This window comes from Xyrauchen texanus, chromosome 16 (genome assembly GCF_025860055.1).
Source record: "Xyrauchen texanus isolate HMW12.3.18 chromosome 16, RBS_HiC_50CHRs, whole genome shotgun sequence".
NCBI classification, from domain to species: domain Eukaryota; kingdom Metazoa; phylum Chordata; class Actinopteri; order Cypriniformes; family Catostomidae; genus Xyrauchen; species Xyrauchen texanus.
The window spans coordinates 23413773-23438597 of NC_068291.1; the positions used below are offsets into that span (position 1 = coordinate 23413773).

The following is a 24825-nucleotide window of genomic DNA, read 5'->3' on the forward strand; positions in this document are numbered from 1 at the left end:
AACACATCCCAGTCAGTGGTGTCAAAACATGTCTGGAAATCCCCCACAGCCTCACTGGTCCACTTCCTTGATGTCCTCACTACAGGTTTGCAGAGCTTTAGTTTCTGCCTGTACGCAGGAATCAGGTGGACCATGACGTGGTCAGAGTTTCCCAGTGCAGCACGGGGGACGGCATGATAAGCATTCCTGACTGTGGTGTAACAGTGATCCAGAATGTTCTCCTCTCTGGTCGGGCATTTAATAAACTGTCTGAATTAGGGAGTTCATGAGTGAGGTTTCCTTTGTTAAAGTCACCAAGGACAATAACCAAAGAGTCCGGGTTGGTCCGCTCCACACACAGTATCTAGTCGGCGAGCATGCGCTGTGCGACCTGCACATTGGCCCGCGGCGGGATGTAAACACCGACCAGAATGAATGAAGCAAACTCACAGGGTGAATAAAAAGGCTTACAGTTTATGATGAAAGATTCCAGGTCAGGAGAACAGTGCTGCTGGATCACTGTCACATCGTTCCACCAACCGCTGTTGATGTAAAAACAGATTCCTCCACCTTTAGTTTTGCCGGAAAGTTCAGTGTCTCTGTCCGCTATGTAAATTTGGAAGCCTGCCAGCTGCAGCGCAGAGTCCGGTATTAATCCACAAAGCCACGTCTCCGTGAAGCACAAAAGAGTAGATGAAGAAAAGTCCCTGTTTTTCCCCAACAGCAGTTGTAATTCCTCTAGTTTGTTGGGCAGTGAACGCACGTTAGAGAGAAATATTCCCGGTAACGGTGTGCGTAATCCTCGCTGGCGAAGACACACAAGCGCACCAGCCCGTTTCCCTCTCCTTCGCTGTTTCACTGCTTGAGTAAAGGTGAGCGCACCTTTGACCAGAATGTCCAAAAGTTTCAGTGTAGGGAGAAGAAAAATAGGAAATAAGTCCTCTGGAGTTGTACCCCTTATGTTCATGAGCTCATCTCTGGTGAAAGAGCTCCCGGTACCGACGCAAAAAACAGAGTTAAACCACAAAACAAAACAAAACAACGCGCATACACACACCGAGGCGGCCGTCTGTGGCGCCATCTTTATCACTATGTTAATGTTATAAAGATATATTAACATATATCACATGTTAATGTCTTAACATATAGCATTAGGATGTGAGTAATTATGACCATAGAAGCATGAGAAAAATATTAATACATACATACTGTAAATGTATTCTACGTTATGGGGGCAATCCCCCTTCCCTCAAAACTTTAACACAGAAAAACTCTTTAATGCTCTCTCTCCATCCCTCCCCTGAAAAAATGCTATAAATGTAGTCAACGTAGTAATCAATGCACATTATGTGTTAATATTTACCGAAAATTGCATCACGTATAGTCACTGATGCTGTCTGTCCTGCTTAAACCCAAAAAACAGGTTGACAGTGTGGATTTGTTTGGAACTATTGAGAGCTTCATGAACCACAGAACCGCAGTGTTAGACGTTCGGTCGCTTGGTTTTTGGCACTGAGTTCCCGCCATAATAAAAAAGGTTCTAAAGAGAGCTCTGGCGCCATCTTGCGACCACACGTCACGTTACAGCCTGCCCTTTCTCTATGGCGTCCATTTACAACCTATTTTTTTTTTTTTTCATGACGGGGATTTCCTGAGGAAGTCAGACCAAGGGGGCTTTCCAGTTACTAGACTTGCTATCAACAGTAACCTGCCACAGTGGCGGCTTCTCTATCTTCTCGCTCACCTTTACCGAGCCGTTTTTGAAACATTCCGATTTAAAAATGAAAGGATTTGATCATACGGCCGTTGTTGCCTATTTGAGAAGCGAAGACGGAGCTGTGGCCGCGTGAATTTGTCTCGGCGTCTGTCATATGTTTGGACCATCCGTGGCTCCATTCGTGAAATTCTTCAGAGAAACACGGTTGGATCATCGGACGACATCGTTGACCAACTGATTCATGTAAGTGGATTGCTATTTAATTTAGCCTTTATGTAAAATGTCATGTAGCTCATATCAGTGAAAGGTATGGCTAGGCAAACCCAAACCCAAAGCACTTTGTGCTGAGGTCTATTGGGTTCACCCTCTATGATCGAAGTCACATCTTACTCCAGTCTAATGTTCTGCTCTCATCTGAGATGTTCACCTGCTCTCTCAGCTGTCTCCAGGACAAGTATTGAGCTTTTTTGGTTCTGATTCTTTAAGTTGTAAAACAAACAAAGCAATCAACATGTTTACAGATTAAATCCTGAACGGCTCCTTTACAAATTCATGATAGATGTGCAAGAAATGCTACCATTAGAAGACCTTAAGCAGCCTCTAACCTTTGTCTTTGTGTGTTTTACACTGTTGCTGTATTTGTGTATGTGTGTGTGTGTGTGTGTTTTACACGGTTTCTGTATTTGTGTATGTGTGTGTGTGTGTTACACTGTTTCTGTATTTGTGTATGTGTGTGTTTTACACTGTTACTGTATTTCTGTGTGTGTGTGTGTGTGTGTGTGTGTGTGTGTGTGTGTGTGTTTTACACTGTATTTGTGTATGTGTGTGTGTTTTACACGGTTTCTGTATTTGTGTATGTGTGTGTGTGTGTGTGTTACACTGTTTCTGTATTTGTGTGTGTGTGTTACACTGTTTCTGTATTTGTGTGTGTGTGTGTGTGTGTTTTACACGGTTTCTGTATTTGTGTATGTGTGTGTTTTACACTGTTACTGTATTTCTGTGTGTGTGTGTGTGTGTGTGTGTGTGTGTGTGTGTGTGTGTGTGTGTTTTACACTGTATTTGTGTATGTGTGTGTGTTTTACACGGTTTCTGTATTTGTGTATGTGTGTGTGTGTGTGTTACACTGTTTCTGTATTTGTGTATGTGTGTGTGTGTGTGTTACACTGTTTCTGTATTTGTGTATGTGTGTGTGTGTGTTACACTGTTTCTGTATGTGTGTGTGTGTGTGTGTGTTACACTGTTTCTGTATTTGTGTATGTGTGTGTGTGTGTGTGTGTTACACTGTTTCTGTATTTGTGTGTGTGTGTGTGTGTGTGTGTTTTACACGGTTTCTGTATTTGTGTATGTGTGTGTTTTACACTGTTATTGTATTTCTGTGTGTGTGTGTGTGTGTGTGTGTTTTACACTGTATTTGTGTATGTGTGTGTGTTTTACACGGTTTCTGTATTTGTGTATGTGTGTGTGTGTGTGTGTTACACTGTTTCTGTATTTGTGTATGTGTGTGTGTTTTACACGGTTTCTGTATTTGTGTATGTGTGTGTTTTACACTGTTACTGTATTTCTGTGTGTGTGTGTGTGTGTGTGTGTTTTTACACTGTATTTGTGTGTGTGTGTGTGTGTGTGTGTATGTGTTTTACACTGTATTTGTGTGTGTGTGTCTTTGTGTGTGTGTTTTACACTGTTGCCGTATTTGTGTGTGTGTTATAGTTGCTGTATTTGTGTGTGTATGTTACACTTGCTGTGTGTGTGTGTTACACTGTTGCTATATTTGTGTGTGTGTGTGTGTTACACTGTTGCTATATTTGTGTGTGTGTTTGTTTTTTACACTGTTGCTGTATGTGTGTGTGTGTGTGTGTGTGTGTGTGTGTGTGTTACACTGTTGCTATATTTGTGTGTGTGTTTGTTTTTTACACTGTTGCTGTATGTGTGTGTGTGTGTGTGTGTGTGTGTGCGCGCGTGCGCTTATGATCATAATTGTGATTATGACTTTTCAAGTATTCTTACTTTACACCGGCTTTGGAACTGAAGCCTCTAGACTATAAAATTAAATATCACACTCTATGAAGCTATGTGTGTGTGCATGTATACACACACACATACACACACCTTCATACAGTGCAATATTTAATTTTTTCTTCACCCTTTAATCTTCTGTGGTCTTATTCCTTGGGGGCAATACCTAACTTGCAAAAGTCTTACATGATTTAGGTCTGTGTGTATGCTACTGATGGAAAACGCCATGATGGCATACAGTATTCCACTGTTGGATGCAGTTTTTAAGACAGCGAAATGTGTGTGCTGCTGTTTTTATTCATATAAAAATATCTTTTGATCTGTTTTGTTCATTTTTAACACATAGATGCTACTGTATTGATACAGTTTGAACATATTGACAGGGAGGAAAGTACTTTGAATTCTAAAATAGTTCAACATGTGCTGCTCTGTGCAGATCAAAACTGAGACTGCTTGAATCCAGTTTAGTTTCACTCTCAGAATAACACAGTAAAGTGCTCCGATATGCTACAGGGAACACACATTTGGGGGATTGATTTAATCAGAAGTTGGACCATGCAGATTGTATACATTCTCCTGATGGAAAAAGTTGAATAAGAGAATGAAAAAAGCCAGACTTCTGTCTTTGCGTTTTCTCATGTAAAGAAATAGTTCGCCCAAAATGTTTAATTCTCACATTATTTACTCACCCTTATGCCATCACAGACGTGTTTGACTTTCTTTCTTCTGCAGAACACAAAATAAATTTTTTAGTTAAGTATCTCAGCTCTGCAGGTCCACACAATGCAAGTGAATGGTGGCCAGAACTTTTAAGCACCAAGAAACACATAAAGGCAGCATAAAAGTAATTCATTTGATTCTTTAGTTTAAGCCATGTCTTCTTGGATCCAATTGGTTTTGGTTGAGAACAGACCAAATGTAAAACGCCATGATGGCATACCTTTGAAACTCATTGCAGTCTCTAGGCACGATCACGATTTCAAGATCAATTACACTTCCTAGTGCTTGACGCATGCTCATAGCATTAGATGGCACTAGTGTGTGTAATCAAGCTTGAAATCATGATCGCCAAGGAGACTGTAGATGATTCATAGTGAAAAAGGAGTTACAATTTGGTCTGTTCTCACCCAAGATTTATTAGATCACTTAAGAAGACTTGGATTAAACCACTGTAATCATTTGGATTACTTTAATGCTGCCTTTATGTGTCTATTGGAGCTTTAAAGTATTGCCCTACAGAGCTGAAGAAATACAAAAACAATCTTTGTGTTCATCAGAAGAAAGTCATATACATCTGGCATGGCATAAGGTTGAGTAAATAATGAAAGTAATTTTTGGGTGAACTATTCCTTTGTTACCCCTCAACAATGCATTTTACCCATCAAACTTGCCATACGTTCATATGTGAAATGGCTTTTTATTCCTTTAAGTGACCTATGGTAGTCTCGTATGTCTTCCTCTGGTTAAAGGTCAGATGAGAATGAAGCGATATTCCCCTTCTTTCTTCTTTTCATTTTTGTTATGAGATCTCCTGCAGTGCAAATACATTCAAAGATGCTGTATTACCTTGATGCTTCTCTGCGCAAAACTTACAGTCGGACATGTATTGTGTTACACTTTTCACCTGCAGCTCTTACTGGTATTAAATTCTATATGACTTGGATGTTGGCTTTATGTTCTAAGTCTTGTTATTTTCAGTCTCTCCTTGAGTGATGAGTTTAAATTTTTACATTTTAATTTATGTTCCATTGGATTGAATTATAATTTTTTAATGCGATTTTTATTTTATTTTCTGTATTTCATCTAGTTTCATGACATTATAGATTCATACATATAGATAGTTCACGAAGTGCGTGCGTGCATGCGAGCGAGCGAGCGAGTGAGAGACTACAGGCATGGGTGTGTTTGTGTATTGTCAGCAGTGACAGAGAGGGATGAGGCAGCAAATGGAAAAGCCCCTTAAATATTCCTGGATGATAGTTTTCTGAAGTCTCTCACTACCTTTAAATATTCAACTTAGCTGGCTAAAGCATAAACGTGACTGGATATAAACTAATGCAAATAGATGGTAATACATTTTATTTAAACATTTGGCTAGGACTTGCGTGTTTTTTGTCACATTGTTCTAACCGCTTGAGGTTAGCTTTAATGTTGGCGTCCTCCCAGCCTGGTCTGCAAACATACTGCTGTTCTCTATTAATGCAGCATCTATTCAAGAAATTAATTACTTTATAATGATATGACAACATGTACTGTATACATTTTAGTTGTTGGTGTTTTAAATCTGCATTGTTCAGCTCCGTGCAGTGTTGTGCTGCATTCAACGTGCAGTCTCACGTGTCAAAACAACCACCACGAGGCATCAGTGATAGTTTTTATTTCACCTCTAGAGGGCACTCTCATACTGTATAATGACAGCACGCCCATCCCAGCTGCTCCAGCACTGGACACAAAGGGGGAAAATTATCAGTGTGGATTTTTGCCGATAACCAATAGTTCCAGAAATCGTTATCGGTGCCGATTAATTGGCAAAACCGATATATCGGTCGACCTCTAGTCTATACTATAGGATTTTTGCACCTTTTTGTATGCCCTTTAAAATTAAGTCAGATCACCTAGAAATGTAAGAACACATCTATCCTTATTAAGCCACAAAAAGGTGTGTCATTCATGTCTGTAGCACAAACAGTTCAGGAAAAGTTAGGGGCTGGTCGGACTGAACACATAAAAAAATGCTAGACATGTGCTTTTAAAAGTTGGCACTCCTGCACAATAGTCTAAAAATCACCAAGACATGATGCAATGATCATAGATGTCTGTCTAGTGCATGTTTACAAATAAAAACAATTATTGAACAGTGCAGATGGACACACAAACGTGTTTGGTGTGAACTGCCCCTTATGTGCCGAAGTTTAATTCTTAGGGTTATGGATTTGAACAAAACCCTAACCTTGAAGTGTAGGCAATAGCAATAGTGATTACTGTATACTAATTCATTTCTTAGTTGCAAAAAAATAAATAAAATGCTGATGACACAGACACTGTTAATGGTTGTGATAAGGACAGGAGGGTCAAATTAGATTTCCAATTCAAATAGTTCTTGTTATGAACCAGCTGCCTTTAGATGAATCTCTCGAAAAAAATGTCCAGGCCCAATTCATTCCAAAATCTAAACAAAAAAGATTTTATGCAACGTCACATTATTTTTAGTAAATGACATTTTCCCCCAAATTCTCTTTTACCATTTACCATTATGTGTCCAGACATTTACATTTTTCAGGTGATTATCGTTACATTCTTCTTACTATATTATAGTTTATTTTAACTTTATTATTGCAAAACAAAAATCTAATATAATAAACATATATAATTTTTTTTTTTTTTTTTTTTTAAATCAGCACAAATGAAAGGCAGTACAACAAATACTACTGTGGAAGTATGTTACAATTTTAATAATATATCGTTATTGAGATATGGATGAGATTTTAGGGAAAATATGACTGATTATCATTAAAGAATAATGTGAATATGCAAAAAAAAAAAAAAAAAAATTGTCATGGAAATATTTTTTTATTTCCCCATCTGATTTTGTGGTGCAATGTGACACAGACATGTTCTTGACAGGTTACGGGAGATTTACCCCTTTACCTTGGATGCTAGATCTAATTCTCACTTGTCAAAGAAGGTATGGCATACTGACTCCAGCCTTTTGACAGTTTCGATTGGTTTATGCACTCTGCTAATTTCCCTTTTGAGATTTTTTTTTTTTTGAGGTTTGACTACATTCATAAAAATGTACCATAAGTGGATATCATTTGAGTTTCCTATGGTGTCAACATCTCCATGCTGAAGAAAAGACATCTGCGGTGGGTGCTCTTGTGGAATAATTGTAATATCCACTGCACTGAAGGGAGTCTAGCAGCAGTCAGTGGCAGAACCTGGACTATTCCTGCATGTGTGGTTAATGTGTAGTTGGCTCATAGGCGAGATATTATTAGAGCTAGAGAACTATGCATGTTATGAAGGGATTTCCCAGCCTGAGAGCTGCCGGTCTGGAGCTGTTGATGTGGCAATGCAAGCACAATGGTAAAGTGTTGCTTCGATGCCAGGCATCAGCATATGAAAATGTAAGAGGAGATGACTAACTTATATCTGTCTAAACTTGACTTGAGATTGTTTGCTGTAAGACTGACAGATAGAAAGACAGAAGTCTAGCAGTTCTGATATCAGTAGTGTTTGAGAGTGAAAAAAAATACTCACTGTTGCCCTCGTGAAGTACTCGCAGTCCAAATGAAGGAAGCTGAAATTTAAAAAATCCACTTCCAAAAATGTATTTATCAAATCATTTATTATCATTTATAGATTAGTAATAGTAGAATGATACAAGATAATATAACATGAAAAATTGAATTATAAGTACAGTTGAAGTCAGAAGTTTACATACACCTTAGCCCAATACATTTAAACTCAGTTTTTCACAATTCCTGACATTTAATCGTAGAAAACTTGGGTCTTGGGTCAGTTCACTATTCACAGATCACTACTTTATTTTAAAAATGTGTAAAGTCAGGATAATAGTAGAGAGAATTATTTATTTCAGCTTTTATTTCTTTCATTACATTCCCAGTGGGTCAGAAGTTTTCATCCACTTTGTTAGTTTTGGTTGTATTGCCTTTGAATTGTTTAACTTGGGTCAAATGTTTTGGGTAGCTTTCCACAAGCTTTTCTCAATTAGTTACTGGAATTTTGGCCCATTCCTTCAGACAGAACTGGTGTAACTGTCAGGTTTGTAGGCCTCCATGCTTTTCAGTTCTGCCCACAAATTTTCTTTCTAATTGAGGTTAGAGCTTTATGATGGCCACTCCAATACCTTGACTTTGTTGTCCTTAAGCAATTTTGCCACGACTTTGGAGGTATGCTTGGGGTCATTGTCCATTTGGAAGACCCATTTGCGACCAAGCTTTAATTTCCTGGCTAACGTCTTGAGATGTTGCGATCAACAAAATTTTCCTTCCTCATGATGCCATCTGTAAGTGCACCAGTCCCTCCTGCAGCAAAGCACCCCCACAACATGATGCTTCCACCCCTATGTTTCACAGTTGGCATGGTGTTCTTTGGCTTGCAAGCCTCACCCTTTTTCCTCAAAAACATAACGATGGTCATTGTGGCCAAAAAGTAAGATTTTTGTCCCCATGTGCACTTGCAAACTGTAGTGTGGCTCTTTTATGGCAGTTTTGGAGCAGTGGCTTCTTCCTTGCTGAGCTGCCTTTCAGGTTATGTAAATATAGGACTCGTTTTACTGTGGATATAGATACTTGTCTACCTGTTTCCTCCAGCATCTTCACAAGGTCTTTTGCTGATGTTCTGGGATTGATTTGCACTTTTCGCACCAAACTATGTTCATCTCTAAGAGACTGAATGCATCTCCTTCCTGAGCGGTATGGTGGCTATGTGGTCCCATCATCTTTATACTGGAGTTCTATTGTTTGTACAGATGAACGTGGTACCTTCAGGCATTCGGAAATTGCTCCCAAGGATGAACGAGACTTGTGGAGGTCCACATTGTTTTTTTATGAGGTCTTGTTTGATTTCATTTGATTTTCCCATGATCATGGGATGTCAAGCAAAGAGGAACTGGGTTTGAAAGTAGGCCTTAAAATACATCCACAGGTTCAATTCAGTACACCCCTTATCAGAAGCTAATTGGCTAAAGGCATGACATAATTTTCTGGAATTTTCCAAGATGCTTAAATGCGGTTAACTTGGTGGATGTAAACTTCTGACCCACTGGAATTGTGATATAGTCAATTAAAAGTGAAACAATTGTTGGAAAAATGACTTGTGTCATGCACAAATTAGATGTCCTAAATGACTTGCCAAAACTATAGTTTGCTAATATTAAATCTGTGGAGTGGATAATTTTTCTTTTTTTTTTTTTTTTTTTTAAGTTTTAATGACTTAATTTAAATATGTTCCGCAATAAAGTGGCTATATTATATTATATTTAAATATTTTTTTTTATGAAGGGAAAGGGATTTTTCTCCCATTCTTTCTTTGATTAGTTCTGTTTTCACAATTTACAATAATATTTAAGTCATCAAAGCAAAGAAATAACACAAATGGAAATATGGGAATTGTGACTAAATAATGTTAAACAAATCAAAACTTGTCCAAAATCATCTTTTATTTTAGCCTCTTCAAAGTAGCCACCCTTTGCCTTGATATCAGTTTCTTCAACTCTTGGCATTTTCCCAATTAACTTCATGTGAAGCACTTTTGAGGGAGTTCCATACAGTGCACTTGTTTTTTTTTTTTTTGGCTTACTCTCCAGGCCAACTCATTTCAGAAATTTGTTTTTCCCCCAAATTAAAATTTATATTTGTAAGAAATTTTGTTTTTTTTAAAAGCAATAAAGTTTTTTTTATGAAAAAGCAAACATTTATCATTCATTTGACTTGATTGTGTCATTAGCCTATATTGCATTATTATGCATAGTCCATCACATTTACAGTGCAAAATAAACACCAAAATTATATGACTGGACAAACTTTATCATTGCTGGACACTTTGGCCGGCACCAAAATTTGTTAGTGTAACTCTGATATACAGGTATGCGACTACAAAAATAACTTAAAGTATTTGAAATGTTCATAGTATATGGGATGAACTAGGCTTACACCTGTGTGAACATAAGTAGAACTAGTCTCATGGTACATTCAAATTCACCTGAGAAGTTATATTAAGAAATTGTAAATACAATGTGATGTGCGTTCAAGTGATTTTACTCTAAAAAAACAGACCCGTTTTGCAATTTAATATTTCTTTCTCTCTTTTTTACTTAACTCTGTAGGCAGGAAGCTTTTTAGCACCAGTACAACTAAATGAAGAGCAAAGTCATGCATTAATTGTGTAATAAATGCATTATCTACCTATTTTATCATTCTTGTGTGGCCACATATAATGATGGGAAATGTAGTTTTGTTTCAAATGATTGTCACTGCATTAACCAGCTAAATGAGGCTTAATTCCTGGCAAGTTGTATCGCTAGTCTTCATTCACAGTATAAATCATGCATTCAAACTGAACTGCACAATCAAATTCCTCAAGTAAAACTGAATTATTACTAGAGCTGGGTATTGATACAGATTTCCCGTTTTGATTATGTTTCACAAGCTTTTGATTCAGTTTCGATTCCATTTCGCTTCATATGGGTATATTTTAGTTATAATGTCCCTTTTGCTTACATATAAAAAAAAATCTCTCCCAGCTTATGCTGTTAATTATACAGCGGACCTTCTAACTAGGTACAATATAAAAGTATTAATTTAGAATAGTTTTCATCAATTTGGTCACATTTAAGCATTTTAAAACTGAACAAATCAATGTATTTAATCAAGAAACATATCATATTGCATATATTTTGTTAAATATTTATTGTTTAATTGCATAATTATTTTACAGTTTACATTGATTTGTTGAACACATGCTAAAAACCAGTACTGTCTCTAAGAAAATCAGGTATTTCTGTAAACAGTGTCTTTAAATTAGCACATATTAACGAGAGAGACATGAATGGCTTTATCTCATCTGAGCCATGAATGATTAGAATTATTTTTGGATCAACAACCGACTGTAGAGAACAGAATTTATGAGACATTATTCAATAATTTCATGGAAATTATTTCATTATTCAATTTCATTATTCAATCAGTTGCATGGATCTCGTCTTTGGACACACTCACACACACTACACTGAAAAACGTTTACTTTCAACACGCAGTGAAAGGAACTCGCAGCTGTATACTCCTCCACTATACTACACAGTTCAGTCACTGGTGAGTGAAATCTGAACATTTATCAGCCAGTTGCCAAATACATGCATTTTAATTAGCATAGCACGGAAGTTGCAAATGCAAGTGAGCTCCTCTCATTGTAGTGGAGGATTCCACATATAGAGTAAAGGATTGATCTTGGATTTAAGAATCGATTCACTCTCACAATCGATATTGTGATGCATCGGGAAATCAATATTTTTACCCACCCCTAATTATTACCAATAAGAATTTGCTTCTGCCATGATTTTTAAATTGATGCCCCAACTCGGAAAGTCAAGGCTCGAAGAAAATACAGAGTTTCCTTTACCTTTGAGGAGGTAAAGTTCCTTATTAACATTTGGTCCGACGAGCATATTTCCAGTATACTGCTTGTGTTCAAAATGTTCAGTGATGGGTTAAGGGAAAATGGGTCCAATGAGCACAATGAGAATTGTTTTGGATGTTTGGCAAGTTCCATCGCAAAATATACATAAAAGCTGTCCAATCAGGTTGTGACCTTATACTGATGCCTTTTGTTTTGTCTCTTTAGGTTCTGTGTTAAAAATGCCAGTGTGAACGCTAAGTGAACCAGGACTAAATGTATCTTTTTCTTTTTTCTTCTGGACAAAGAGAAACGAACTACAAGTGTGAACGCACCCTTAAAGGTGTTTAGAGTTTCGTTTGAGGCTCATAGTAGCAAGTAAAGTGGACATCCACGAGCAAACTTTATATTCCCTGGAATAGTCTTTACTGAGGTTTTCTGTGCTGTACTTGAGACTTTCCACTATAGAGCTGTTAAGGTTGTAGTCCAAAAAAACAGAAGTAAATGAGCATTTTTGAGCAATGGTTTTCTTCAGAATTTTCCTATGGATTTTTATAATGCAAGTTTTGAGTAAAATAAGCTTTGTGGTAAATATTACTTGAAGATACTTGGACGTTCTGTTCTACAACAGAAATTACACAGTCATACCCCAAAGTGAATTTTTAAACCGCATTTTATTTTTTTTAAGAATTTTGCTAAAATGTTGCTTGATATGGACCACAACGTTTTTGTTATACCAGGCATGTACGCTCATGCTTGTGGTAGTTGTAGCCCTTATTCAGCAACTTGTTAGCAACATTTTTCAAAAACACAGCAGCTTAAATTCACGTTGAGATATGACTGTAATTTATGTTGAAAAATAAAACGCCCACGCATCAAGTAATGTTTATTAGACCTTATTTTATTATAAAAACCAATAATCCATAGTGAATTAGTCTTCCGGGTTGACCTACAAACGGACATCTTGGCTGAACAGTTCTATTTGTCTGTGTTTTCTGTGCACTCATTGGACACTGCCACACCATTATTTTAATACATTTTCCCAGGCCGGTCTTATATTTTTGTAAATTATATCTTTGGTAACCCCGCCCCCTAACAGCACGTAATGACAAAACCGATTGTGATTGATCACTTTACTTATAATTTAGATGACTCTTCCTTTCTTAGTGGGCAGTTCTTGGCAAATTTAAGATGCATTACAGGCCAGGGTCCTCATGTATAAAACTTTGCATACATTTCATATTAAACGTGATTCATTCCCCACCCCGCCTACAGGTTGCATGTGAATAGACGCAGCATCTTAAAATAATTTCTAAATATCTTTCTTGTATTTGTGTAAAAATATCTAAACATGATTTAAACAAGATCCATTTACCTGAGAAACGTAATTGTGCATCTTATTATTAGACTAGCCTATATTATTTAAATGTCTTATACTTACACCATTGGGAAATTATTTTAGAGTATATTAAGCATAAACCTAACCTAACTTATGTACATTTGTAAAAATAATTTTTAGGATGTTTTTATTGATAATTAAAAGTAAATATATGTGTTGTGTAAGCATTTTTTGTTTTATAGGGCTATGGCATTTTTCATAATGTTTTTCAGTATCACAAATGGGGTTGTCATTGCATTTTGCATCAGGATTACCGGTAGACATTTTATGCATGTTGCTCCGTATATTTCTGATGAGACCTATCCAGACAGCAAACCACTAGTCTTTGCAATGGTCTGTTTAATGCGTACACAACGTTTGTGGTTTAAGTCAAAGATTTTGGTGTGTGAGACTAGAAGGGATCTGACCTCATACATCAACTATAAATTACCTTGGGACCAGTGGTAAAAAAAAAGAATTACAAATATTTTTACACAAATGTTTGTTCTTTAAATATATATTTTTTTCTTTTCACCTAAATAATAGATATGCTGCAAATTATTATTATTATTACAGTTTTAGATTTGTTATTTATTTTAAAATGCATTGTCAGTATTACTCAAGTCTGATAAGAAAATTATGTGCCATATAATCCTCATTTCTTGCAAGTCACTTTACCCTTGCAAGTAAAATTTTGATTTTAAAAGTGGCCAATCAGTTCATCAGTCAAGTGTTCTTTTTGAGAGATGAAGGCTGTAACATGCACTACTGTCTTGAAAGAAAAAAAATCTAATGGAATCTAATCAGGACAGCACAGATGCAGACAGGTGCATCAGAGACTCTAGTTTGAGAAATTGACCCCTCCCACGTACTGACAGGTGCAATGACCAGTAGATGCCAAATAGCAGTTTCACTTGCAACAGTGGAAAGAAGACTCTGGGATATTGACATTTTAGGTATACCATTAAAGAAAAAAACATCTGAATCTGGTAAATAAAAAGAAAAGAGTATAATGTGCAAAATAAGTGGTAAATGTGTAGAAATTGGTATTATTGATGGATGAAAAAAGTTTGAGGTGTTGAGCTATTGATAGAAAAGCTTGTGAAGTGCCATGAGAAGTACCCTACAAGCCTATTACTTTAAGAAGAGCCGCAGAACGTATGGGATGAAACTTGACCTGATTATCTCAATAAAATAACTGCTAGAATAGAATGCCTAAAGTGTCTGCTGCAAGTGGAGGACTCTTGGATGAACAAAGTTTGAAGAATACAGCATTTATTTAAATAGAAATGGTAATTTTAATATTTATAAACATCTATACTATAATTCTTGATCAGATAAAGCATCCTCTGTGAATAAAATGGTCAATTAATTGAACAAATATAAAAATGTCAATGTTTCCAAACTTTAGTGGTTATGCAGTATAATGAATATATAAATTTTATACAGTGTTTTGTGTAATCCAATTACAAAGTAATTATTTACTGTAATCTAAATACCTTTAGTCAAAAAAGTAGTGTAATGCTTTACATTTTACATTATTGTAATCAGATTACAGTTACTGACTTGGGGTCAGGGTTATTAATTTAATTACTTTTAAGTACATTATAGGGTTATGCTTATTTTTTTATATATCATTCATGTAGAATGACCCCATAACAAGTCATTGTGAATGTGAGGTGCTGTGTGCATGATTTGTGTGTAACAAAAGGAAGAAATATAGACATTATTTTGAATTTGTTGAGTGGAAAAGTGTTATAGAAAGTTATTTTAAATTAAAGTAATTAGTAATGCGATTTCTTTTAAAATTAAGTAATTAGTGAAGTAATCGGATTACAATTTTTGTGAAATAATTAGTAATTTTTAGTGGATTACTTACTATTTTAAATAACTTGCTTAACACTGCTTACATTGATCAGTCACAACAGTAAAACCACCTGCCTATTAGTGTATAGGTCCCCTCGTGCCTCCAAAACTTCTCCAACCCATATCTCAGAATAGCATTATGGGATGCTATACTTCTTACCACAATTGTACAGAGCAGTTATCTGAGTTACCGTAGACTTTGTCGATTCGAACCAGTCTCTCTCTTCAACAAGGCATTTCCGTCCACAGAACTGCCACTCACTGGATGTTTTTAGTTTTTGGCACCATTCAGAGTAAACTCTAGAGACTGTTGTGCGTGAAAATCCCAGGAGATCAGAAGTTAAAGAAATACTCAAACTAGCCCGTCTGGCACCAACAATCATCCATACGATTATCTAATCAGCCAATCGTGTGACTGCGGTGAATAAAATCATGCTGATATGGGTCAGGAGCTTCAGTTAATGTTCACATCAACCATCAGAATGGGGAAAACGTTTGATCTAAATGATTTGGACCATGGTATCATTGTTGGTGCCAGACGGGCTGGTACTGGGGAAGATATGGCAGCAGGATGCACCATGGGAAGAAGGTAGTCCGGTGGAGGCAGTGTGATGCTCTGGGCAATGTTCTGCTGGGAAACCTTGGGTCCTGGCATTCATGTGTATGTTACTTTGACACGCACCACCTACCTAAATATTGTTGCAGTTGCAGACCATGTGCACCCCTTCATGGCAACGGTATTCCCTAATGGCAGTGGCCTCTTTCAGCAGGATAATACACCCTCCCACACTGCAAAACCTGTTCAGGAATGGTTTGAGGAACATGACAAAGAGTTTAAGATGTTGACTTGGTCTCCAAATTCCCCAGATCTCAATCCGATTGAGCATCTATATGATGTGCTGGACCAACTAGTCCAATCCACGGAGGCCCCACCTCACAACTAACAGGACTTAAAGGATCTGCTGCTAATGTCTTGGTGCCAGATACCACACAACACCTTCAGAGGACTTGTGGAGTCCATGCATTGCCGGAACAGAGCTGTTTTGGCGGGACGAGGGGGACCTACACAATATTACGCAGGTGGTTTTAATGTTGTGGCTGATCAGTTTATATATAATATGGTATGGTATAAGTAGTCATAACTTAAATCCATCTATCAAACTCTTTTGCCTGATTTAGTTCTGAAAATAATTCTCGCTAATCACTTAAAGGAATATTCTAGGTTCAATACAAGTTGAGCTTACCTGACAGCATTTGTGGGATAATGTTGATTACTACATAAATTAATATAAACTTTTCCCTCATTTGGCTTTTTTGTTTTTTTTAAGTAATGTATTCCATCATAAGTGCCTCACTGTAACCCAGATTTTTGCTTTTTTTTTTTTTTTAATTTTAAGAAAAGTAGGCATGAGATGAAATTACATTTTGTGGTAATCAATATTATGCTACAAATGCTGTCGATTGAGCTTAACTTGTATTGACCCTGGAATATTCCTTTTAACACCGCTTGTGTTTTGAAAAAATGGCAGCCCGGCTGCTACTCATTTGTTTCTGCCAAGGGAGTCTGGACCCAATCAGACAACAGTCCATTCTGCTTTAGTTTCAGTTCTGTTTTCAGACAAAGCAGAATTCATGACCGCTACAATCTGGATGAGGAGGGAATTTAATATGCCAAAGATGACAGTAGAGCACTCTCTATGTATGCCTGTTTCCATGTATTATCTCAATTTTGTTTGTGTATGTAAATGTGTGGAATCTGTTATGAATGATCTCCTGTTATGAAAACAGGATCTATTTTTTTTATATTTGTAAATGTTGTCAACAAGCAAAGATATGCAACATATTCATGTCAGGAGATGTTTGTGTAATTTCTTTTACGTTTTGACCCTAATTGATCTGTTTGTTTCTTCAGGTCATGTCCGCAGGGCGTAATGTGGAACAGCAGATTCCCCTGCAGCAGCGTGCTCCCTCTCTTGCCATGCCCTCCATGGCCCAGCGGCCTAGGCCCGAACCAGGCTTCCTGCCCCTGCATGGTGGCTTCAGGGACCACTTTGTGACGACACCTGAGCCCAAGTACTGCTGCGAGTCCTGCAGGCTAGTGCTGTGTAGCCCTTGGCAGACTGAATGTGGACATCGCTTCTGCGAGAGCTGCATCAAAGATCTGCTTAGGTGGGCAAGGGTTCTCTAGTAGTTATAATAAGGCATGAATGAAATGGGGTTTTACAGTCATGGAAATTAGGTGCACTCAGTAAAATGTTTGTTTGTGTTACATTGACATATGGCGGTGTTGATTCAGCATCACACAAAAAAAAAAAAAAAAAAAAAGAGTTGTCCATTTCTGATGTCATTGTTAAAATGTAAAATTAATTCTGCGAGTGAAAGTGTCTAATTACAAGGGATTATTGACATAAAGAGAGCAATATTTGGTGGTTCATATGATCTCAATATGGCAGCGTGCATGAATGTGCGCCCCGCACCATTGGTCGAATATAGCAGCTTTTTATCTAAGATTGATTTAACCAGAGTCTTTATCTTATGTGGGTGCACATCTTTTTAAACGTTTTGTTTTTACATACAAAATACATTGCATTCTTATTTAGTTAATCGCAAAGAAATTACTGAGTGCACTTTTTTTTTTCTTTTTTTTTTTAAATAATGGGAATTTGGCTATAAATTGCTTTTTATGAGGGCAATCTTTATACAAATATTTAAAAAAAATCATAATCCAATAATCATTAACAACTTTAAAGGTAATAAAAATTCATGGAAATTCAAACTTCAATAAGTGTGGGGAATTAATGTAGATATTTTGTCACAAATCTGATACATGAACAGCTTACAATGAACTCATCTCATGCATGTTGGTCAAAACCATCAAAGAATGCTTCGTCTTACAAAGCCAACATTATTTAATGTGGTTACAAATTAACATATCCAGCGTTGCTGGATATGTTCCATTCAGATGTCGTAGCAAAATAATGTTGGGTATTTCCAGTATTTCTTTTTTTTTATTTATTTCATAATGTAGGTTTTTTGATCTACGGATACAGTATGCTTACAGTTGGATCTGAATTTCTTTTTCAGTAAGCCTGGCCCAGTGTGTCCAGCTGATTTAGAACCACTCTTTGAAGATAAGGTAAGAAAATGAATTCAAAACGGTCAAGGCCACACCCACTCTGTTTGATATTAAATCTCACTCACACAGCTCCAAGTGAAAGTAATGTGGGCCATAAATAAGGCCAATAATGGATTTCTTTATTTCTTTGTCAGATTTTCCGGGATGTTTGCTGCTATAGGGAAATTATGGCTCTGAAGGTCTACTGCCGGAGTGAGAAAAATGGATGTAAAGAACAAATGAATTTACAACGGGTCATGGTAAGTCATATGATTCTTAGCCACAATAGTCTACATATATCATTCATGAATTCCTCCCATCTAGAATCTGCAGGAGTTGTCCATGCACAAAGAAAGAGGAGACAAGATTTAAACTAACTTTCTTTTTACAGTTGTGTCCTTCATGTAGAATGTGAATTGTGTAATAGATTTATGCTGAGATTAAATGCCATTGTATGTAATGTAAGATCAGAGCATGTTCAGTTAACCCTCCTATTGTCCTAAGAAACGCCTGTGATCCTTGTGTCAACTTTGAAAGGTTTGGATGTATGTACAATATTCTAATAACAAATTGAATTAATAGATTTACTACAAAGAAATACAGTGTATTGTAATATGTATGTATATATGTTATGTGTGTGTGTATGTAATTAAAACTTGCTGAAAGGCTTTAACTGGTTCTTCAAATATCGGTCAATTTGCACTTTTATTTATTATAAATTAGTTTATAAAAATAAAGTTTATAACCTTTTTCAAAGTTAATCCGATTTTGTTGCTTTTGAACAGGATCACTTGGAAGTTTGTCCGTACTTCGAGGTGCCGTGCCCCTTGGGAAAGTGTAAGGAGAAGATGATGAGGAAAGACATGCCTGAGCACTTGAGCCGCAAATGCAAACACAGAGAGATCACCTGTGAATTCTGCAATCACAAGATGGCCCTCACCGAGTTACAGGTAACGCATATTTCCCAAAATACCCCCCCCCCCAGTTCCCATAAAAGGGACCTGAAATCTAATGGAAAGTACTAAGAAAATCATGACAGTCTTTTGAGTCTTTTTCCTTGATTGTAATTTTTGAACCTCTCAGTTCCTCTATGAGAAGTATTCCCCTTGTGTGCTGTCATTAATGTCCCATGACCTTTAGTTTCACATTTGTAGAAGGAACTTCGGGGAATCTCCGTTATGTTGACTGTCATTTAGAGAGTGATTGATGTATGTTTTCAATTCAAGAATGCTTGCTGTCTTTCCACCTCGTTAAACCTGTCATTATTACTCAATGCACTAATCATCGTTTAGCCTTGATTGTCATAAACCATGAAAGTATCAGTATACAATATGTTTCTTGGTGCAATCTAGTCTAATAGCCATCTCTCTTCACAGAAACACAAAGAAACTGTCTGTCCTGCATTTCCTGTAGCATGTCCTAATCACTGCTCATTTTCTTCCATTTTAAGAAGCGAGGTAGGCTTGGAGTGCGCAGAACAGTACTTTGTTTTAATAATGCATGACAGATTACTTGAATTGTTAATGAATGGTAAAGGCAGATGTTTTTTTTAATTGTGATATACTCATGAGGATCAACATGTCTCCTATAGCTGTCCAGTCACCAGAACGACTGTCCAAAGGCCCAGGTGACCTGCCCCTTAATTCGCTATGGATGTTCCTACAAGGTGACTTTCACATTTGAAATTTACTAACTAAATTAACAAGTTAGACTTAATAGACAGCATTTGTAGCATAATGTTTATTACCACGGAAATTGTCTTTTCAACTCATCTCTTATTTGTTTAAATATCACGGTTACAATAAGGCTTTTCTTTTTATAATGGAAGTGCAAAGAGCCACTCCATAAACATTACAATACACACTGTTTCAAAAATATAGACATGAGATGTAAAAATTATACTAGTTAACATGATTTTAGTGTGATAAAATCACTCCTAGGGTTTAGCTGCATTGCATCGTTATAGCAACAAAGTTGTAATATTGGATATAACTTTACAAGGATAAGGTTAGAAAGTGATTTTATTACATTAAAATCATGTTAACATACATATAGTTCACATTTTGTGACTAAACTTTTTAAACTATGTGTATTTTGGACGTTTGTGACTGGCCCCATTCACATCCATTGTACATACCTTACTGTAACTGCAATTCTTGTTTTTGTTTTTTATTTAATGAGTTAATCAACACTATGCCACAAATGCTGTTGATTGAGCTTAACTTAATGGAAAATTACTTTAATGTTTAATGTTAAAAATGTATTTGAAAACAAAAATGAATGCATAGAATTTAGAATTTAGTTCTAAATGCAATTTTTTTTTTTTTATTATTTAAATTTAGAAAATGTCCCACTTATTAAATTGTTTAATATAGAATAAACTAAGTGTTAAATGTGCAATGACCAAAGTTTATTTGAAAAGTCATAATTGAAATAAAATAATACTTTATATGTATATAAATATGTATAATATCACATATACATTGGAATTGTTAAACAAAGATTTTTTTAAAGTGTTGACTGATTTCTTCTAAATAATGTGTCTGGTTATTTTAAAGGGGCTGAATCAAGAAATGAGGGAACATGAGGCCAGTTATGCCTCTGAACACCTGAGACTAATGGCAGTCAGGAACACCACACTAGAGGCCAAGGTTCGAGTCAACACCAACTGCATCTCATAGATTTTATTAATGTATTTACATATCAGAAGCAAAAGACTGTTTTTTCTTTTGATAACTTTAGTTGTTTCCTGTGTGAAAATGAATCCTTTTTTCCCAGTTTATTTTTCCACCATGCATGTAGTGAAATCATACATCATATACTGTACATTTATTAATGTTACCAGTTTTTGCATTCATAAATGCAATCTGTGTATGTGTGTAGGTAGAAGATATTAAGAGTGAGCTGATGGAGCGTTATAAGGTTCTGCCCAGCCTCAGCAGTCGTCTGGCGGAGGTAGAAACACAATATGAGGAGATGAGAGAAAAAAACCGACAGCTGGAACAGAAGCTTGTCAGCATGCAGGTGAGAGCCATCAGAATGTAGTGGTTGAGTCATTTGGTGTAGCTAAAAATAAATTCCACTTATGTAATACCGCTCTACTTAAAGGAATATTTCACCCAAAAATTATGATTCATCATTTACTCATGACTTTCTTTCTTATGTGGAACACAAACAGAGATGTTATACAGAATGACAGCCTCAGTCACCATCCACATTCATTGTATGGACAAAAGATGCAATGAATGTGAATGGTGACTGAGACTAACATAGTACGTAACATTTCCTTTTGTGTTTCTCAGAAGAAAGTCATATGGGTTTGGAACAACTTAAGTTGTGACTAAATGATTTTTGGGTGAACTGCATAACATAATTGCTATTATCAAAAGTATTGTGCAATACGTTTGCCGATTGATTTATACACTCACTGAGCACTTTATTAGGAACACTACGGTCATAATAAAGTACCGATGTGGTCTTCCTCTGTTGTAGCCCATCCACCTCAATGTTCGACATGTTGTGTGCATTCTGAGACGCTATTCTGCTCACTATAATTGTTATTATCTGAGTTACCATAGCCTTTCTGTCATTATGAACCAGTCTGGCAATTCTCCATTGACCTCTCTCATCAACAAGGCATTTTCATCTGCAGAACTGCCACTCACTTGATGTCTTTTGTTTCTGGCACCATTCCGAGTACACTCTAGAGACTGTTGTGTGAAAATCACAGGAGATCAGCAGTAACAGAAATACTCAAACCAGCCCATATGCCATGACAATCATGCCATGGTCGAAATAATATTTTTCCCCATTCTGATGGTTGATGTGAACATTATTTAAAGCTCCTGGCCTGTATCTGCATGATTTTATACATTTCACTGCTGCCACACAATTGGCTGATTATAAAATCGCACTAATAAGAAGGTGTACAGGTGTTCCTAATAAAATGCTTAGTGAGTGTGTTATTTGTTTTTAGGGCTGTCAATCAATTTAAAAACTGTATTAAGAATTAATGCCATATATGCAGGTTAATTCACAGACATCAATATTTGCTGGGAAAATCTCCAAAATAAGATTATATTGTGGCTGACAAGCAAAGCAATACAAAATGTGGCCTTAGAAGTCAATATATTGTTTTATTTCCATATCATTGAACAAAAGTCTATCACTGGCCTAGATTCTGTAGAAATCCAGTTTGCAATCGAATTCATCTATTCGCCCAATATAGAATTATGGGGTCACAGGACATGTTATTTATAAATTATTCTGTCTGATTATGTCTTTAGCCGTGCAGTTCGATTGTAATTTGACCATTTTGTGGTGTATATGTTTGTGTGTTTTATTTTATTTTGTAGAAATTGATGAGTTCTCACTCAGAGAAACTGCTCGAGGTTGAGATGGAGCTGCGGGAGCTTCGTCCACTGCGAGCTATAAGGGAGGAGGTGGAAGCTCTCAGAGGATCAGTGGAGAGCATGCGTTCAGTTGTATCATCTCTGGACTCTGGTCATGTCGGATCCAGTTCTGGTTCTCACACCCTGGGTAAGGCAAACGTTTTTGTACCATTTTTAAAAACACCTCAATTTATGGGTGATTTTTGGTCCCAACACACTAGATTGTACTTCCAAAATTGTAGTCCCACTATGCATAACTGCACATACACATATTGTACAGATTGTACGGATATTGAGAGCCTTCATATTCTTTTTATTAAGCTCACATTGCCTTTGTTTTACATTTTTGGTTTATATTGCTATATTATGTTTTGAGTGGTTAACGGGAGTGGTTGTAATCATTAAATAAGCTATTAACTGGAGAGTTAGAGTGTTACATCTTATCATTGTTGTATCTTTAAGCAATAATATCTACTGAATGACTTGTAACCCTTTTCAATACTGTCACAGGCTCTTTAGATCAGCAGCTCTCAAGGCACGATGAAATGTTGAGTGTCCATGACATCCGCCTGGCAGAGATGGACTTGAAGCTGCAGGTGCTAGAGACGGCCAGCTTCAATGGTACGCTCATTTGGAAGATCCGTGACTACAAGAGGCGGAAACAGGAAGCCGTTGCCTCCAAAACCCTCTCGCTCTACAGCCAGCCCTTCTACACAGGCTATTTCGGCTACAAGATGTGCGCCCGTGTCTATCTAAATGGGGATGGTATGGGTAAAGGCACACATCTCTCCCTCTTCTTTGTGGTCATGCGTGGCGAATATGATGCCTTGTTGCCGTGGCCATTCAAACAGAAAGTAACGTTGATGCTAATGGACCAGGGGCCGGCAAGGAAACACTTAGGTGATGCCTTCAAACCAGACCCCATTAGCAGTAGCTTTCGCCGGCCCACTGGTGAGATGAACATTGCCTCGGGCTGTCCGCTCTTTGTGGCTCAGACTGTCCTGGAGAATGGAACCTACATAAAAGACGACACCATTTTCATCAAGGTGACAGTTGATACCTCCGATCTGCCAGATCCCTGATTGCAATTTCATTGGGTCCAACTAATACAAAGTCACACAGCCATCCCAGCCAAGACTATGAGGCTTCAAAGAGCTGGGCTGAGAGAGGAGGAACCCATGACAAGTGTGGGTTTTTAACAGAGCGATCATAACGGTCAGAGTTGTATGCTTGTGCTTACGAGATGGTGCGCTCTTCGGGAAACAGTAGTGCCTTGCTGGGCTAGATTTTTAACGAATTTAAGAGGAGGTTTGACCGGACAGTGTTTACACTGTTTAATTAGATGAGATCTCCAGTGCCAACCTCATTAAGAGAGTAAAGATCCTTCAACTCTAAATAAACAAGAGAATGGTAATGTCTCTGGAGCTTAAAAAAAAAAAAACAGGAGAAATGGAAAAGAAAACGGTGTGTAATTTGTTTGGGAACTAATGACCAGCCCAAAGTGAGAGGAAACTGTTTACTCTTTGTCATTGTGTTAGCCTTAAATAAGTATGAATGTATTTTGAGGCTAATAGTCATCTCTCTTATAGTTGGTTATATTGTAAGATAACCCTTCATGTTTGGTAATAATGACAAGTTTTGTATTTGGTTGTATCCGGTGGTTTTGCACAATATGCAAATAAGTACTTGAGCGAACATCTGTTGTAAGTGTTGTGTGGTGGTGTTCAGTTAATATCGAGAGGAGTTTTGTGACTAGAAATTTAGTTTTTGTGGGCAGGGGTGGATGTGTTTCTGTGTTGTGTATTAATTATAAAGGACCTGACTATGGAGCGTTCATGAAGGACTACATTGGCACTAAACAATGACCCTGCAGAAGGGGTTCCATTGTCAAGAATCAAAACCTCAGATTTTTATGCATGTAAAACCTATTCTTACATGACTTCACCTTCCCTGCGTTTAACACTTTGACACATTATTTTTTGTAATGTCATATTTAATGGATGCTATGCATCGGAATATATTGTCCTTATTTTGTGTTTTTGTATTTTATTTTTTAAAACCGTTTGAAATAATGCCTTTGTCTCCAGCCATGCTTCCGGAGACACATACAATAATCCAGATCATTTTTCATGGTAGGGATGGTTTTTGCACAAGTATTGTTTGAATGTGTATAATATATGTATAAATATATCAATATAAAATTGTTGAAAAACATTTACTCTTTGAGTGT

General features: G+C 36.9%; 1 protein-coding gene across 1 annotated transcript; it reads left to right on the forward strand.

The window, feature by feature from the left end:
- Positions 1 to 1671: 1671 nt before the first annotated feature.
- Positions 1672 to 24759, forward strand: LOC127656883 (TNF receptor-associated factor 3-like). Its single transcript, XM_052145409.1, has 11 exons — positions 1672 to 1939; positions 17002 to 17258; positions 18174 to 18225; positions 18360 to 18464; positions 18990 to 19154; positions 19581 to 19661; positions 19796 to 19870; positions 20763 to 20855; positions 21088 to 21228; positions 22560 to 22743; positions 23106 to 24759. The coding sequence occupies exons 2-11, from the start codon at positions 17005 to 17007 to the stop codon at positions 23675 to 23677; spliced, it is 1722 nt and encodes a 573-aa protein (XP_052001369.1). The 5' UTR covers positions 1672 to 1939; positions 17002 to 17004; the 3' UTR covers positions 23678 to 24759.
- The last annotated feature ends 66 nt before the right edge of the window (positions 24760 to 24825 follow it).

Bases quoted from the DNA above. Each gene is read 5' to 3' on its own strand.
- LOC127656883 (XM_052145409.1), top strand. From the start codon at position 17,005: ATGTCCGCAGGGCGTAATGTGGAACAGCAGATTCCCCTGCAGCAGCGT. The intron at 17,259-18,173 runs GTGGGCAAGGGT...TTTCTTTTTCAG, and splicing joins TGCATCAAAGATCTGCTTAG to TAAGCCTGGCCCAGTGTGTC. The intron at 19,155-19,580 runs GTAACGCATATT...CTCTCTTCACAG, and splicing joins TGGCCCTCACCGAGTTACAG to AAACACAAAGAAACTGTCTG.